We start from the raw sequence: 19375 nt of genomic DNA, 5'->3' as shown, positions 1-19375 counted from the left end.
GACTAAAAGATTAATCCAGGTTTTGAGTATATTTCTTATTGTTACATGGGAAACAAGATACCGGTAGATTCAGTAGATTCTCACAAATCCAACAAGACCAAGCATTCATGATATGCACGCTCAAAAAAAAAAGTAGAAAAGGGGGTGTTCACAATAATAGTAGCATCTGCTGTTGACGCTACAAACTCAAAACTGTTATGTTCAAACTGCTTTTTTAGCAATCCTGTGAATCACTAAACTAGTATTTAGTTGTATAACCACAGTTTTTCATGATTTCTTCACATCTGCGAGGCATTAATTTTGTTGGTTTGGAACCAAGATTTTGCCTGTTTACTAGTGTGCTTGGGGTCATTGTCTTGTTGAAACACCCATTTCAAGGGCATGTTCTCTTCAGCATAAGGCAACATGACCTCTTCAAGTATTTTGACATATCCAAACTGATCCATGATACCTGGTATGCGATATATAGGCCCAACACCATAGTAGGAGAAACATGCCCATATAATGATGCTTGCACCACCATGCTTCACTGTCTTCACTGTGAACTGTGGCTTGAATTCAGAGTTTGGGGGTCGTCTCACAAGCTGTCTGCGGCCCTTGGACCCAAAAAGAACAGTTTTACTCTCATCAGTCCACAAAATATTCCTCCATTTCTCTTTAGGCCAGTTGATGTGTTCTTTGGCAAATTGTAACCTCTTCTGCACGTCTTTGATTTAACAGAGGGACTTTGCGAGGGATTCTTGCAAATAAATTAGCTTCACACAGGCGTCTTCTAACTGTCACAGCACTTACAGGTAACTCCAGACTGTCTTTGATCATCCTGGAGCTGATCAGTGGGTGAGCCTTTGCCATTCTGGTTATTCTTCTATCCATTTTGATGGTTGTTTTCCGTTTTCTTCCATGCGTCTCTTTTTTTTTTTTTTTTTTTTGTCCATTTTAAAGCATTGGAGATCATTGTAGATGAACAGCCTATAATTTTTTTGCACCTGCGTATAAGTTTTCCCCTCTCCAATCAACTTTTTAATCAAACTTCGCTGTTCTTCTGAACAATGTCTTGAACGTCCCATTTTCCTCAGGCTTTCAAAGAGAAAAGCATGTTCAACAGGTGCTGGATTCATCCTTAAATAGGGGACACCAGATTCACACCTGTTTGTTCCACAAAATTGATGAACTCACTGACTGAATGCCACACTACTATTATTGTGAACACCCCCTTTTCTACTTTTTTTTACTAATAGCCCAATTTCATAGTCTTAAGAGTGCATATTATGAATGCTTGGTCTTGTTGGATTTGTGAGAATCTACTGAATCTACTGGTACCTTGTTTCCCATGTATCAATAAGAAATATACTCAAAACCTGGATTAATCTTTTTAGTCACATAGCACTACTATTATTCTGAACACTACTGTATACGCGCACACTGAATATATACATTGCTGGGGTTGGCTGTTATTTTGAAACAAATAGTGGTGGAAATAAAAAAAGACTTCTGCAATGAACTATTGTATTGTAAAAATAGGCAAGATGAAATTATATTTCATAACAATGAGTCGTTTTTAAAGTGTAATGCAAAATATTTCATAATAATGACTGAATTCTAGAGAATTAAAATTATTTTGCTATTTCATGATATCACATACGTCTATATTTATTCACATGATTGTGTATTTCATAATGTCTTATTTATTTTGAACTATTTTGTTGCGCCAAACAGTGGTGGTGTAACTTGAGATTTAGGGATGTCCTGATAATCCTGAGAATGACTTTATTCCTCACTGGTGTCCACCCACCCCCCCGCTTTTCCATGTAGTTCTTGAAGTTGTTTGACGAACTCATCCAAGGAGTGGAGGCCATCTTGGCTGCAGGTCACATGGGTGTTGTTGTCCAACTCGCCGAAAGCTGTGCAGAAAGTGAAGCGAAACAAGAAGAGATGATGCAGTGTCTTCTTCACGTAAGCCTGGGAACACTTCATATTTGAACACTCCATAGAAAATGTGAAACCGAAAGTCCCATAATAAGTCTATTCAGGTCTGAGAGCACGCACTGTCACCACCGTCCGGGTTGGCAACGGTCAAGGCAGACACCAGTTTATATCCACCTCCCGAAAGTAACCATCTGTCTGCTCCAGCCAGGTGGTATCTGGGCATCTACTTAGCTTATTCCGGTTGCTGGGGACCTCAGCATTGTGGCCCTTGCATGCTGAATCACAGTCAGAGACATGTGCCAAATAGTGAGTGTCGGGACTGACATTCCCTCACAATGCACATTACATATTACGTACACTGTTTACCAGCTCTTGGTTAAATGGCGTGACTATGCACGATGTTTAATGATTGATTATAACTGACGGGAAAACCTGACAGTCAGTGTGAATAATTCTCCATGCTTGACTGCTAAACTGATCCAGAATTAATTTAATTTTGTTTCAGTCCAACCTCATTCACAGTGATGTTCCTGTATTGCTAGTTAGCATGCCAACATCTCCATGCAGTGGCTTGTAAATCACTTCAGAATTATTATGTGTATGGAGAATACATTTTAATCCACCTGTGGGAGTTCAGGCCTGGCACCACAGGTCCCTGCAACTTTACCCAGTGTCAGCAGCTTCACTATCTTTGCAGTCTGAGATTTGTTAGTTCAGAGCTGACTGATGGATCAACCATCAGAAGCATGGCACCAAAGGTAACCAACATCCTTACAAGAGGATTAGCCTAATACAGCTGCTCAAAGTAGGTGGCCTAGTGGGTCAGTACAGCAGTCATTTATCAGGATTTGCCAGACTGGACAGGGTATAGGTTTGGAGGAACACCGCGCTTCAGTTCCCCTGTAAACAGACTGAGGGTCACTACACCACAGATTGTGTATCACCTGATAACAGATGCTTCCTGGTGTACTCTCAGTGCCATCACAGCTTGCTGTCTCAGATCCCAATACAGCTCAGAATTACTACCAAGACACACTGTTAACACCTCTGGATGATATTCAGAGTGCCCCCAGAGATGAAATGCCACCTCCTTTGAGTTGTTGACTGTTGACTCCAGTGCAGTCCCAGCAGATTTCAGGGTCTTGTTAAGAAAGAACTCCTACATTCTGTTCATGTCTCTTGTCCCAGCTACTCGCAAGTGCATAGTCTATGTAAATATTTACAGTCCGGTATTGAACCCATTCTGATGTACTGCCACTCATTTTTCTCCCAGGCTTTCCACTGCGCTGAGCCTGGCTCTCGACATGTTGCCTGCCTCCCTCTGTTTATGTCCCTGCTCGCCTATGAGGTGTATTACCACTCTGAAACAGCAGAGAGCAATGCAAAAGCAGAGGTAAACAATTGAGGGAATAAAATGTATCCTTCCAGCTCAAAAATCATAATCTTGACATTCCAGTCTAAATAATTTTAGTAAGGTAGAAAAATGAAATGCATTTATTAAGATTCAGGCATTGAGTAAATGTTGCTTATAGTTTCGCTTCAATGTCTCCAGGTTCCACTGTCCTCCATCTGTTACCATGGTTCTCGCCTGGTCCAGGCACTGGCTCGGTTCAAGGAGCGCTCACTTCTTCTGAGCAGTCTGCGCACTCTGACCCCGGCTGACCTCCTAACATTGGCTTGTGATCCTTCAGGCAGCCATGTCCTCCAGGCCCTCATCACCACATCCAGTGACAAAGGCAGGGGCAAGATCCTGAAGAGAATGAAGGTATGAGTGCAGTCATCATTTCCAAAGCGTAACACTGCAAGGAGATAATCAGTGGTGTCGTACATTTACAACAATATCGAGGTGTTTGTGGCATAGACTAAACAAACATCAAAGTGGCATCCTCATGTGCTCAGATCTTGCTGTGTGTTTTCAAAATGTTCTAAAAATGAAGCTCCAATACTGGGAGGATAGCCATTTCTGTCTTGCTCAGTTGATGAAATTTTTAATAATCAGTACATCCAGAAAGTGTTCACAGTGCTTCACTTTTTCCACATCTTATGTTACAGCCTTATTCCAAAATGGATGAAATTCATTTTCTACACACAATGCCCCATAATGACAATGTGAAAAAACTTAGAGTTTTGCAAATTTCTTAAAAATAAAAAGCTGAGGAATGTCATGTACATAAGTATTCACAGCCTTTGCCATGAAGCTCAGAATTGAGCTCAGATGCATCCTGTTTCTACTGATCATCCTTGAGATGTTTTTACAGCTTAATTGGAGTCCACCTGGGGTAAATCCAATTGATTTGAAATCAGAATCAGAAGTAGTTTATTGCCATTGCCAGTGAACAGGATTCACAGACTAGGAATTTGCTTCGGTACAATGGTGCAACATTAAGAAGAGATAAAATGCTAAGATAAAATATAACATATGTGTCAAAATAAGATAAAATATAAGATAAAAAAAAGAAATATGAAATATGAAAGGCTGTGTGCAACAGAAAACAGAGAAACAGAAAAAACAGTGCAGTGGGAGGAGTGCAATTAAAAACCAAAGTACATTGTCTAAAGTGACCCGTGATAAAATGATAAAGTGACAGAGTTAAGCTTAAGGTGACTGAGTTATGAGGTGTTCATGAGTCTAACGGCAGAGGGGAAGAAACTGTTCTTATGGCGGGAGGTTCTGGTCCGGATGGACCGTAGCCTCCTGCCCGAGGGGAGTGGTTTGAACAGACCGTGTGCAGGGTGAGAAGGGTCAGCTGTGATCCGACCTGCTCGGCCCAGAGTCCTGGAGACGTGCAGGTCGTGGAGAGATGGAAGGCTACAGCCGATCACCTTCTCAGCAGAGGCCACAATGCGCTGCAGTCTGTGTCTGTCCCTGGCTGTGGCCCCCGGCGTACCACACCGTGATGGAGGAGCAGAGGATGGACTCGATGATGGCCGTGTAGAACTGCACCATCAGCTGGACAGGCAGCTTGGCCTTCTTCAGCTGCCGCAGGAAGTACATCCTCTGCTGGGCCTTCTTGATGAGGGAGTTGATGGTTGAGTCCCACTTGAGGTCCTGGGTGATGGTGGTGCCGAGGAAGCGGTGACAGACCACAGTGGTGATGGGGCTGTTGGTGATGGTGAGGGAGGGCGGGGGGGCTGTGGCTTTCCTGAAGTCCATGATCATCTCCACTATTTTCTGGGCGTTGAGCTCCAAGTTGTTGCTGCTGCACCAGGTCACCAGCCGGTCCACCTCCCTCCTGTAGGCAGACTCATCCGCATCCGAAATAAGTCTGACGAGGGTGGTGTCGTCCGCAAACTTGATGAGCTTTACAGAGTCGTGGCTGGAGGTGCAGCAGTTAGTGTACAGGGAGAAGAGCAGAGGGGAAAGGACACAGCCCTGTGGAGATCCTGTGCTGAGAGCCCGAGTGTTCGAGACATTTTTTCCCAGCCTCACACGCTGACTCCGGTCCGTCAGGAAGTCTGTGATCCACCTGCAGGTGGAGTTGGGCACGTGGAGCAGAGAAAGCTTGTCCTGGAGCAAAGCTGGAAGGATGGTGTTGAATGCAGAGCTGAAGTCCACAAACAGGATCCTAGCGTAGGTTCCTGGGGAGTCCAGGTGCTGCAGGATGGAGTGCAGGGCCAGGTTAATGGCATCATCTACAGACCTGTTGGCTCTGTAGGCAAACTGCAGGGGGTCCAGGAGGGGGTCGGTGATGGACTTCAGGTGGGATAAAACCAGGCGTTCAAAGGTCTTCATGACTACAGACGTGAGAGCCACAGGCCTGTAGTCATTAAGTCCAGTGATGTGTGGTTTCTTGGGGACTGGAACTATGATTGAGGACTTGAAACAGACTGGAACATGGCATGACTCCAGGGAGGTGTTGAAGATCCCGTGAAGACTGGGGCCAGCTCATCAGCGCAGTGTCTCAGGGTGGCAGGAGAGACAGAGTCTGGGCCCGGGGCCTTACATGGATTCAGCCTTTTGAAATGTCTCCTCATGTCCTCCTCTTGGACCGAGAGGGCAACAGGGGGAGTGGGGAGGGCAGCAGTGAGAGGGGGGAGGTCCAGAGTGTTTGAATATCCAGTTGTGTGGGGGGTGGTGTGAGTCCTTGTCTTCAAAGCGTGAATAGAAGACGTTCAGGTCGTTGGCCAGCTTGAGGTCGTCAATAGAACGAGGTGCTTTGGGCTTGTAGTTGGTGATCTCTTTCAACCCCCTCCACACAGAGGCCGAGTCATTGGCGCTCGGTGGAATATACACAGAGCAAAGTATGAAAGAGTTAAACTCACGTGGAGAGTAGACCGGTCTGCAGTTTATGAGGAGATATTCCAGAGAGGGACAGCAGTGTTGGGAGATCACAGTCACATCGGAGCACCAGGCTTTGTTGATATAGAAGCAGAGTCCTCCCCCTCTAGTTTTTCCACCAGAGAGTGCTCGGCCTCTGTCTGCGCGGAGGAGTTGGAATCCCTCTAGTTGGAGCGTGCAGTCCGGTGTCTGTGCATTTAACCACGTCTCCGTGAAGCACAGTACACAAGATGAGGAGAAATCTCTATTCTTCTTCATCAGCAGTGCCAGCTCATCCATCTTGTTGTGGAGTGAGCGGACGTTGGAGAGAAATATCCCAGGTAGGGGCATGCACGTGCCCCTTCGTCTGAGGCGCACGAGAGCTCCAGCTCGTTTTCCTCTCCGCCGTCGTCTCACTTTTTTTGGCCAAAAAGTGAACCAGTTCAGCTGCAGGCACTAAAAAAACTGGCGTAATGTCCGTGGGTGTTGATGATTTGATGTTTAGAAGCTCCTCGCGGGTGTAGGGACATGATGACGCACGATTCACGCACAAAAACACACAAAACAGGGAGCACCAGAATACCAGGGCGCCTTCACGTGGCGCCATCTTGGAAGGGAAGATTTGGAAACGTGCACACCTGTCTACATATAAGGTCCCACAGTTGACAGTGCATGTCAGAGCACAAACCAAGCATGAAGTCAAACAAATTGTCTGTAGACCTCTGAGACAGGATTGTCTTGAGGCATAAAATCTAGGGAAGGATACAGAAACATTACTGCTGCTTTAAAGCTCCCAATGAGCACAGTGGTCTCCATCATCCTTAAAAGAAAGTTAGGATCCACCAGGACTCTTCCTAGAGCTGGCTGTCCATCTAAACGTAGTTACAGTTGTGCTCAAAAGTTTACATACCCTGGCAGAATTTTTGAGATTCTTTTTGAAAAATTCTGCCAGGGTATCTTGCAGAATTGCATTTCTCAAGTATTGCAGCATGTATCTGCATCTATGTATCATATTGGGAGTTTAGTGTATTGTTCCACCACTGTTTTGCATAAAATACACTACCATGCTGCAGAGGTGGGACAAAGTTACTGTCAAGTCATTCTCAACTCATCAATCTGCAAGTCTCAAGTCAGCTTGCAAACAATTGGTCGTCATTATTAGGGATGGGTATTGATAAGATTTTATCTATCGATTCTGATTATCGATCCGATTCCTTATCGATTCCCTTATCGATACCTCGTGAATTTTGTACTAAAAGTAGGCTTTACAGGTTTTCTATGTATTTCATTGAGTCTTAAAGTAAATAAATATGAAGTTGGTCACTGTATCCTTGATCTCTGGACATAAATAAAAATAAACAAAATGGTGTTTTGCTTTGAATTTATTAATTCCGACTGGATTGTATCGTTCTGATTTGACTCGTCAGAGAGCCATGCAACGTTTGGAGCTGTGTTAACAGAACGGAGGACGATTCTTGTTTCTTTCTTGTAACAAGTCAGGAGTCCCACTTAGTAACTTGAATCCGCACAAAAGTGACTCACGATTTCACATATTCACGGATGAAAGTGGTGAAAAACAAAAAAAAGCTGAAACCCAAAATTACCCCCCAACACCACCTGCACGAAAATGTTTCAATTAAAGAAGCTCTGAAATGCAATCTGGGGCTATTCCAGACAATAAACTGCAGTCAGTGCAGCATCCATTTAGTGAGAAAAAACCCAACTTTCCTTATTCAAATTCATTCCAGTAGTATTCTGTCTTTACTAGGATGCAGCAGTTTTCTAACTTGGCAGATACGTCTGAAGGAAATCACTGAAGAAATTAACAAACTGAAAATATGGTTTGACTGAAACAAATTGTCATTAAACTTAAATAAGACAGTGATGAAATGGAGGTGTAAGAGTCACTAGGTGTTCACAGGAAACAATTATTTATTTCTGTATTTATTTATTTATTTATTTATTTATTTATGTATGTTCATTGTTAGTTGCTTTTATATTTTCTGTTGTTTCTATTCAGGTCCTTTTTGTCTCTTTCTCTAAAATTGTATATAATCATTAGATTATTAATATACACTCAACAAAAATATAAATGCAACACTTTTGGTTTTGCTCCCATTTTGTATGAGATGAACTCAAAAGATCTAAAACTTTTTCCACATACACAATATCACCATTTCCCTCAAATATTGTTCACAAACCAGTCTAAATCTGTGATAGTGAGCACTTCTCCTTTGCTGAGATAATCCATCCCACCTCACAGGTGTGCCATATCAAGATGCTGATTAGACACCATGATTAGTGCACAGGTGTGCCTTAGACTGTCCACAATAAAAGGCCACTCTGAAAGGTGCAGTTTTGTTTTATTGGGGGGGATACCAGTCAGTATCTGGTGTGACCACCATTTGCCTCATGCAGTGCAACACATCTCCTTCGCATAGAGTTGATCAGGTTGTCAATTGTGGCCTGTGGAATGTTGGTCCACTCCTCTTCAATGGCTGTGCGAAGTTGCTGGATGTTGGCAGGAACTGATACATGCTGTCGTATACGCCGGTCCAGAGCATCCCAAACATGCTCAATGGGTGACATGTCCGGTGAGTATGCCGACCATGCAAGAACTGGGACATTTTCAGCTTCCAAGAATTGTGTACAAATCCTTGCAACATGGGGCCGTGCATTATCCTGCTGCAACATGAGGTGATGCTCTTGGATGTATGGCACAACAATGAGCCTCAGGATCTCGTCACGGTATCTCTGTGCATTCAAAATGCCATCAATAAAATGCACCTGTGTTCTTCGTCCATAACAGACGCCTGCCCATACCATAACCCCACTGCCACCATGGGCCACTCAATCCACAACATTGACATCAGAAAACCACTCACCCACACAACGCCACACACACTGTCTGCCATCTGCCCTGAACAGTGTGAACCGAGATTCATCCGTGAAGCGAACACCTCTCCAACGTGGCAAATGCCAGCGAATGTGAGCATTTGCCCACTCAAGTCGGTTACGATGACGAACTGGAGTCAGGTCGAGACCCCGATGAGGATGACGAGCATGCAGATGAGCTTCCCTGAGACGGTTTCTGACAGTTTGTGCAGAAATTCTTTGGTTATGCAAACCGATTGTTTCAGCAGCTGTCCGAGTGGCTGGTCTCAGACGATCTTGGATGTGGAGGTCCTGGGCTGGTGTGGTTACACGTGGTCTGCGGTTGTGAGGCTGGTTGGATGTACTGCCAAATTCTCTGAAACGCCTTTGGAGACGGCTTATGGTAGAGAAATGAACATTCAATACACGAGCAACAGCTCTGGTTGACATTCCTACTGTCAGCATGCCAATTGCACGCTCCCTCAAATCTTGCGACATCTGTGGCATTGTGCTGTGTGATAAAACTGCACCTTTCAGAGTGGCCTTTTATTGTGGGCAGTCTAAGGCACACCTGTGCACTAATCATGGTGTCTAATCAGCATCTTGATATGGCACACCTGTGAGGTGGGATGGATTATCTCAGTGGAAAGGGACGGAGTATTTCGCTGGCGTTTTGGCCGCCGTACCATCCGCAAATACGCGGATAAAACGCTGCTAAATCTGCCGAATAAAGCAGCGTTTTGATGCCGTAGCATCCAGCACATGTCAGGCAACGGGAGTTAATACCCAATTCTATCCTTTACAATCGCAGTTTAAGACACGCGTGAGAACGGCGGTGTTCTGCTGCCGCCGATAATGCCCTGTGTACCGCTGGATTTATCCAGCCAAATCCTGCGTTACTCCAGGAACTTTTGCATATAGGCACCGCCCCCAGAGTATAATAGGCTGAAGCAACATGAATACATGCCTGTCACTGCAGGGGGAGTGAGATCATACTCAGCCTTTTCTTCTCCTTCCTTTTACCCTCCTCAACGTGTTGCTCCGTCTCCACCACAGGGCTACCCTCTGCTTCTGAACCAAACCTCTTGGTAAGTCCTTGCTGCTGCCAGTTTTCTTTTAGGAGGCATACTGGAGCTTCTCTGCAAAAATATCTGGAGCTGGCCACGAGTGAGTGGTCTCCATGCAGTGCGCTAGCGTTTTTATATTGACCGCCGCCTATCACCCGTTTGGAACGCCGTTAACCGGGAGGTGGCGTTTAGAACGGCGTACTGTCCGCTAGCGCCACCGTTTTGTCTGCCTCTGTCGCCGGTTAAAATGCCTTTGAGGACGCCGATGTGGGCTCTATCGCCGTTTTACACGCCATTGATTAGGGATACAACGCCGGCCGGCAATTATGGCGGTGTAAACTGCGGCACTACAGGAAGGGGCAGGATGAAACGGCGATTAAAAAGTATCAAACGCCGTTGTTCGCATTGTCTCCGTCGTCACGCGAATTCTCCGGGAGCGCTCCCAGAATTATTCGACATGTTGAATAATTTTTTCGACGATTCCCGGTAAAGCCGGAACTAAGCCACGCCCCCTAGTGCCGGCCTTAACAATGGCGTGTGATCCTTAAGACGGCCAAAAACTCTTCTGGGAGGCTTCCGGGAGCTCTTACCGTCTATGTGTAAACGGGGCTTTAATGCTAACTTTTAACATTGAAAATGCCATAGACATGCTAACGCGTTAGCATCGCTCCCATTTTTAAGTCTATCTATCAACTGTTTCAGAAGACCATAACAGGTCGGTTTAACATAGAAAAGGTAAATAATACTCACAGACATATGCTCTTTAGGGTTTTAGCGGGGGAAAATTAAGCGAAAGAAAGAAAGAATAAACGAAGCAATAGATCGAAGCATTGCTTCAATCTGCGAACTGCGAACTGCTGGGACTGGTTGGGGCTGAGGGAGAGAACCAGGAAAAAGACATGCTGTGGAGGGGAGCAGAGATCGATCACTAATGATTAAATGCAGAGTGGTGCATACAGAGCAAAAAGAGAAAGAAACAGTGCATCATGGGAACCGCCCAGCAGTCTACGTCTATAGCAGCATAACTAAGGGATGGTTCAGGGTCACCTGATCCAGCCCTAACTATAAGCTTTAGCAAAAAGGAAAGTTTTAAGCCTAATCTTAAAAGTAGAGAGGGTGTCTGTCTCCCTGATCTGAATTGGGAGCTGATTCCACAGGAGAGGAGCCTGAAAGCTGAAGGCTCTGCCTCCCATTCTACTCTTACAAACCCTAGGAACTACAAGTAAGCCTGCAGTCTGAGAGCGAAGCGCTCTATTGGGGTGATATGGTACTACGAGGTCCCTAAGATAAGATGGGACCTGATTATTCAAAACCTTATAAGTAAGAAGAAGAATTTTAAATTCTATTCTAGAATTAACAGGAAGCCAATGAAGAGAGGCCAATATGGGTGAGATATGCTCTCTCCTTCTAGTCCCCGTTAGTACTCTAGCTGCAGCATTTTGAATTAACTGAAGGCTTTTTAGGGACCTTTTAGGACAACCTAATAATAATGAATTACAATAGTCCAGCCTAGAGGAAATAAATGCATGGATTAGTTTTTCAGCATCACTCTGAGACAAGACCTTTCTAATTTTAGAGATATTGCGTAAATGCAAAAAAGCAGTCCTACATATTTGTTTAATATGCGCTTTGAATGACATATCCTGATCAAAAATGACTCCAAGATTTCTCACAGTATTACTAGAGGTCAGGGTAATGCCATCCAGAGTAAGGATCTGGTTAGACACCATGTTTCTAAGATTTGTGGGGCCAAGTACAATAACTTCAGTTTTATCTGAGTTTAAAAGCAGGAAATTAGAGGTCATCCATGTCTTTATGTCTGTAAGACAATCCTGCAGTTTAGCTAATTGGTGTGTGTCCTCTGGCTTCATGGATAGATAAAGCTGGGTATCATCTGCGTAACAATGAAAATTTAAGCAATACCGTCTAATAATACTGCCTAAGGGAAGCATATATAAAGTGAATAAAATTGGTCCTAGCACAGAACCTTGTGGAACTCCATAATTAACTTTAGTCTGTGAAGAAGATTCCCCATTTACATGAACAAATTGTAATCTATTAGACAAATATGATTCAAACCACCGCAGCGCAGTGCCTTTAATACCTATGGCATGCTCTAATCTCTGTAATAAAATTTTATGGTCAACAGTATCAAAAGCAGCACTGAGGTCTAACAGAACAAGCACAGAGATGAGTCCACTGTCCGAGGCCATAAGGAGATCAATTGTAAGCTTCACTAATGCTGTTTCTGTACTATGATGAATTCTAAAACCTGACTGAAACTCTTCAAATAGACCATTCCTCTGCAGATGATCAGTTAGCTGTTTTACAACTACCCTTTCAAGAATTTTTGAGAGAAAAGGAAGGTTGGAGATTGGCCTGTAATTAGCTAAGATAGCTGGGTCAAGTGATGGCTTTTTAAGTAATGGTTTAATTACTGCCACCTTAAAAGCCTGTGGTACATAGCCAACTAACAAAGATAGATTGATCATATTTAAGATTGAAGCATTAAATAATGGTAGGGCTTCCTTGAGCAGCCTGGTAGGAATGGGGTCTAATAAACATGTTGATGGTTTGGATGAAGTAACTAATGAAAATAACTCAGACAGAACAATCGGGGAGATAGAGTCTAACCAAATACCGGCATCACTGAAAGCAGCCAAAGATAATGATACGTCTTTGGGATGGTTATGAGTAATTTTTTCTCTAATAGTTAAAATTTTGTTAGCAAAGAAAGTCATGAAGTCATTACTAGTTAAAGTTAATGGAATACTCAGCTCAATAGAGCTCTGACTCTTTGTCAGCCTGGCTACAGTGCTGAAAAGAAACCTGGGGTTGTTCTTATTTTCTTCAATTAGTGATGAGTAGAAAGATGTCCTAGCTTTACGGAGGGCTTTTTTATAGAGCAACAGAGTCTTTTTCCAGGCTAAGTGAAGATCTTCTAAATTAGTGAGACGCCATTTCCTCTCCAACTTACGGGTTATCTGCTTTAAGCTACGAGTTTGTGAGTTATACCACGGAGTCAGGCACTTCTGATTTAAAGCTCTCTTTTTCAGAGGAGCTACAGCATCCAAAGTTGTCTTCAATGAGGATGTAAAACTATTGATGAGATACTCTATCTCACTTACAGAGTTTAGGTAGCTACTCTGCACTGTGTTGGTATATGGCATTAGAGAACATAAAGAAGGAATCGTATCCTTAAACCTAGTTACAGCGCTTTCTGAAAGACTTCTAGTGTAATGAAACTTATTCCCCACTGCTGGGTAGTCCATCAGAGTAAATGTAAATGTTATTAAGAAATGATCAGACAGAAGGGAGTTTTCAGGGAATACTGTTAAGTCTTCTATTTCCATACCATAAGTCAGAACAAGATCTAAGATATGATTAAAGTGGTGGGTGGACTCATTTACATTTTGAGCAAAGCCAATAGAGTCTAATAATAGATTAAATGCAGTGTTGAGGCTGTCATTCTCAGCATCTGTGTGGATGTTAAAATCGCCCACTATAATTATCTTATCTGAGCTAAGCACTAAGTCAGACAAAAGGTCTGATAATTCACAGAGAAACTCACAGTAACGACCAGGTGGATGATAGATAATAACAAATAAAACTGGTTTTTGGGACTTCCAATTTGGATGGACAAGACTAAGAGTCAAGCTTTCAAATGAATTAAAGCTCTGTCTGGGTTTTTGATTAATTAATAAGCTGGAATGGAAGATTGCTGCTAATCCTCCGCCTCGGCCCGTGCTACGAGCATTCTGACAGTTAGTGTGACTCGGGGGTGTTGACTCATTTAAACTGACATATTCATCCTGCTGTAATCAGGTTTCTGTAAGGCAGAATAAATCAATATGTTGATCAATTATTATATCATTTACCAACAGGGACTTAGAAGAGAGAGACCTAATGTTTAATAGACCACATTTAACTGTTTTAGTCTGTGGTGCAGTTGAAGGTGCTATATTATTTTTTCTTTTTGAATTTTTATGCTTAAATAGATTTTTGCTGGTTATTGGTGGTCTGGGAGCAGGCACTGTCTCTACGGGGATGGGGTAATGAGGGGATGGCAGGGGGAGAGAAGCTGCAGAGAAGTGTGTAAGACTACAACTCTGCTTCCTGGTCCCAACCCTGGATAGTCATGGTTTGGAGGATTTAAGAAAATTGGCCAGATTCTAGAAATGAGAGCTGCTCCATCCAAAGTGGGATGGATGCCGTCTCTCCTAACAAGACCAGGTTTTCCCCAGAAGCTTTGCCAAAAATGACAATGAAACAGTTTAATTCAGTGTTGGTTTGGGTCCCCAAGTAATGCAGGTGTCATAGTGGCTCAATAACAGCTTAGTTCAAGTGAAACTGGTTCATTCTCACTGATACATGATAATGCAGCGCTAACATGGAATTTTAAAATGGATTATTTTACCTCATGTCATCGAACCTCATTGTTTTGAGTCTACACACCTGTGAATGACAAATTTATTCTACTATTGAATACCAGTTCAAATACGTTTAATTGAATGTTTTCAATATGTTTCCCGTTTCTTCAAATTTTGCATAATTGGAATAAGAGAAAATGGGTCTTTTTTATTTTTGTTTACCAGTGATTTTATTTTTTTATTAGCCTATCCTAAGTATGAAGAGAAAATTAATTAATTAATTTTTTTTTTATTTCTGCTCATCCATTTTTGACCAGGAAAAATAAACAAAGCTCATATTTACTCTTTTGTATTAGAAAAAGGTTTCTGTTGATTGTTTGGTTTTTTTTTTTTGTTTTTTTTTTTTTAGCTGTCTCCACCTTATTTTACTTTACAGGCTAGGGGGTGTGTGTGTGTGTGTGTGTGTGTGTGTGTGTGTGTGTGTGTGTGTGTGTGTGTGTGTGTGTGTGTGTGTGTGTGTGTGTGTGTGTGTGTGTGCTTTAATCCCTGGTCGAGGCTGCAGTTCTGACACAACTAAAGGTGAAATTTGAAATATCGAAAATGTTTGTCCGTGTTTTTAGTTCACTGTGTCATATCTGTGTTGCACCATTTTTTTTGTTGTTGTTTTTCCAATAATTTTAAACATTTTATTAAATATTCCAGTTGTACAAAATGGTTTAATTTGCATGCATTTCTAAAAATAACTTCTAGCCAGTAATGCCGACCAGCCAAGACTAGACGATAAAACTGTGGGTGGGTCAGATCCCGAAGTTTTAAAATATTATTGTAACTGTGCAAAAAATGACACTTTGGGTCTTAATTAACATGTTTGTATGTGCTGCGGTGAATTCCCTTCTACTTTTATTGATTCCACACCACGAGAGCTGCAGCAACTTCATAAATTTTTGCTTCTATATTATCATGTGATATGTCTTGGGGGGATGACCCTGATAGAACAGTTTTGTTACTTTTCCAGTGGCAATACACAGAACCTCTGTGATAAGGTGCAAAACAGATCCACATAAGTGAGGATCTGCAACATCTGATTGCTGTTCTGCTAATATTGTGCTCAGTGATAACATGGGTCAAACATGTGTCTGCAGTCAGTCTGAAAGAATCTGCATGGGTCAGGTCAGGTGAGCCTGCTTTTGGCTTGGGGTCAGACCCAGGTGTTGCACTTGTGTAATTTTATTTGAATGGATTATGTGACCTAGTTCTTGAAAACGAGTTCATTGGGTCCTGACACCTGCTCCCCACAGCCATCAACATGTGTCTGAGATGTAACACTCATTAGCATCTTCAGGGGACTTTATTTTTGGAGAGGTATTTACATCTGATTCCCACTGATAGCCCTGTTTTCACCGAGTGGTCCGCATCGGTACAGCACACTGTTTTCTGCATTTCCACATTCAGATTTAGGAATGTACACCAAAATAACTGACCCGTACCATACCGTTTTTTTTTTTTTTGGCACCCTTTGGCTGGGGTCCCAAAATTATGGTCCGTTTACAAAAGGGAGGCGCTAACCTGCTGCTGTGCATTGATTGACTCAACAGCTAAGTGAAAGCTGCACTAATGCGAACAGTTCAGACTGTTTCAAATATTAAAACCATTTACACACTTGCCAAATATAAAGTCTTATTGTTACCTGTTACGTCATTTCAGTCAGATTCATCATCACAGCCTGACAAAAACGTACCCACATAAAGCGCCCTTATTTTGGAAAACGACGCCTGGTAATACTTTAATTCTTTGTCATGGCTGAAAAAACATAGCGTTTTAAAAGAAGTCCCTCTGTGTTTCTCTGCTCCAGGTGTGTTTGAGTCAAAGCACCTCATTCATTTACATCAGCCTTTAACACAGGCATGAGTTGACACTTCAGCACTCTGCTCATGATGAAAATAAATCCCATGATCCACCAAGACAAAAAATAAAATGAAATTTAAAAAATGTTCAATTCTGGCTTTCCAACCCGTACCATACTGTGCGGTACCGATTCAGACTGCTCGGTGGAAATGAGGCATAGGTCAGTCAGCCTGTGTCCAAAAATTAAATCTTTGTGGCAAAAAAAGGTGATGTCACAAATTATTTTACTTTTTTGTCCATAATAATGTATTCAGATTAGCACAAGTATTGATCACTACCTGCTGCTCCACCTCCTCAAGTTTGAATTCACCCACTAATTTAATTAGGTGGAAAGTCTTTTTTGTTGCCCTGACAGATTGATTCAACAAGAAAGAACATTGTTAAACAATGTAAACATTGATTTCTTCAGTCTTTCTCTTACTGTCTGTCTGTCACGAACAGGGCCAGTATGTCCAAATGGCGTGCTCCCGGTTGGGTAGCCGTGTGCTGGAAGCTGTATGGAACAGTGCATCTGTCAGCCAGAGACAAAGCATTGCACAGGAGCTCGGTGAGTCCAGAAACATCCTGCAGGTGTCATGTTCATATCGTGGTTGTGTTATGTTACATATTGATTTTTGTTTGGGCATCCATGTCACCAAAACCTTGCACACTGCAAACATGAACAAAGTGTCCTGGAAATGTCCCATATGTGTGTGTAGCGTCACATTGACTGTGCCCCTGGAGAGAATAGACTCGGCGCCTACTTTTTCATACGTGCCATGACGAACATCGACATAAGAAAAGAGCTGCATACAGTGGCTTGCAAAAGTATTCAGCCCCTTGGTATTTCATGCAGTTTAATTTGTTTATGGCATTTCCTATACAAAAAGTAAATCAGGCTTCTCAATATAAAAATTTCTAAAATTGTCTTCCTTCGACTCAAACTGAAAACAAATCTCTACAACTTGATATAAATTAATTAAAAATATAAAAGCCAAGATGATGGGTTGCATAAGTAATCAGCCCCTTTGGTGTAATACCTGTAAATAAACAGTTTAATTGCCAGTTTTCTTCAGACAAGTCAGGGGATGGATACATGAACATTTCCACATCACTGAATATGTCTTGAACTTTATTATGAAGAAATACAAATGATATGGCACTCTATGGTAAATCTGTGGAGTAGACAGTTCTCAAAAACTGAGTGACTGTGCAAGAAGGAGAAGAGTGAGGAAAGCCACCAAGACACCCAGACAACCCAGAAAAAAACGTTTTAGGCTTCTGTGGCTGTGATTGAAGAAATTGTGCACAGTGCAAATTCTGCATTTTGTATCTCCAGTTATACAGCTTCATGATGATGTGATATAGACGAGGGTCTTCTTTCACTAAAATATCAGATCTAGGCTTGCATCTCAGATGTACCTTCTGGCAAATTGTAGTTGAACTTTCAGGTCTTCTTTTTTAAGAAAATCCTCCTCTGCTCCACTTTATCATGAAGGTGTATAACTGAGGATATAAAATCCAAAACTTGCACTATGCACAATTTCTCCAGTCACAGCCACAGAAGCCTATAAGTTCTTCTGGGTTGTCTGGGTGTCTTGTTGGCTTTCCTCACTCTTCTCCTTCTTGCACAGTCACTCAGTTTTTGAGAACTGTCTACTCCACACAGATTTACCATAGAGTGCCATACTGTTTGTATTTCTTCAGAACACATATTCAGTGACTTTGAAATTTTCATGTATCCATCCCCTGACTTTTCTGAAGAAAACTGGCAATAAAACTGATTATTTACAGGTATTATACCAAAGTGTTCCCTTACTCATGCAACCCATCATCTTGGCTTTTATATTTTTAATAAATTTATATCAGGTTGTAGAGATTTAATTTCAGTTTGAGTTTAAGGATGATAATTTTAGAAATTTTTATGTTGAGAAGCCTGGTTTACTTTTTGCATTTGAAATGTCATAAACAAATTAAAATGTGTGAAATACCAAGGGGCTGAAAACTTTTGCAAGCCACTGTATGTCATTTTGCCATCATATTGGCAACATTAAATAATTAACACCTTTTACTGGGATTTCTATGACTGCGAAAGAAGGCACGGACATGAAAAATATGAATACAACTTTTTAAAAGTTGACATGTGCCAGAAGTTGGTTGACGCCATGCAACAGATATTGTAAAGCAATTCTCAGAAACAGTGGTTATGAGTCTTGTTTAAACACTCTGCTATTATTTTGACTGTACAGTGTGTGGAGTAAAAATCTTTATGAAAGATGAACAATGTAGAAAGATTGAGCAACAACATAAATACAACTGAAGCTCAGCCGGTCTAAATAAACACGCACGACTGCTGTGATATACTGGCAGTGTGTTTTAGGTGTAATACAGAGGAGCATTCATCTCAGATTGTAGTCCAACAATTGAACACTGCAGTGACTTGGTGCATTTTTGTGTTTCTACATGTTCCTGCGTGTTTTAATCTCACTTCATGAGTTTATTTCCTTTGTTCCTTCTAGGACCTCGTGAAACCCAGCTGAGGTCTGACCAGTTTGCTCGTCACATATGGGCTAAATTTGCCCTGTCCCACTTCATTCACAGGCGAGGCCACTGGATGGAAATACAGAGCGGTCAATCCAAGAAGCAGAAACTTTTTAGTGACATATTTGACTGAAAAGTAAAGACTTGGACACTTTTTTTTGTATTGTAGATGGCAGGTTCTCAGTGTAAGAAAATAAAAATGAGTAAATTGTCTTTGTGAGTTTCCTCTAAAAGAGTGTGATATTTACAAGATTTGTTTTCATGTCAAGAGAGCGCTTTCATCAACGTTGGAACCTGAACAGTCTGCAACAGTCTTTAGGACAGGAGTGGGTGTACAGAGCACCACAGCCACAAGGGGTGCCAGTGCAGCATCTTTGTGGTTTGTAGAGAAACAGCAGGAAACATTTGAAAACATGAAATTGCAGAAGTGAGACACTAGTAGTTGCTTTAAATAA

The 19375-nt window shown here is 42.1% G+C and overlaps 1 protein-coding gene across 1 annotated transcript in view; it reads left to right on the top strand.

The window, feature by feature from the left end:
* LOC117521243 (nucleolar protein 9) overlaps positions 1–19132 on the top strand; it is a 30685-nt gene extending 11553 nt beyond the window's left edge. The window contains exons 7-11 of the mRNA XM_034182576.1: positions 1813–1953; positions 3200–3319; positions 3479–3691; positions 16842–16947; positions 18899–19132. Coding sequence (XP_034038467.1) covers positions 1813–1953; positions 3200–3319; positions 3479–3691; positions 16842–16947; positions 18899–19053 — 735 coding nt within the window. The 3' untranslated portion in view covers positions 19054–19132. The remainder of the gene's footprint in view (positions 1–1812; positions 1954–3199; positions 3320–3478; positions 3692–16841; positions 16948–18898) is intronic.
* The last annotated feature ends 243 nt before the right edge of the window (positions 19133–19375 follow it).

Source organism: Thalassophryne amazonica, chromosome 12, assembly GCF_902500255.1.
Source record: "Thalassophryne amazonica chromosome 12, fThaAma1.1, whole genome shotgun sequence".
NCBI classification, from domain to species: domain Eukaryota; kingdom Metazoa; phylum Chordata; class Actinopteri; order Batrachoidiformes; family Batrachoididae; genus Thalassophryne; species Thalassophryne amazonica.
This window is presented reverse-complemented; position numbering and strand designations above follow the sequence as displayed.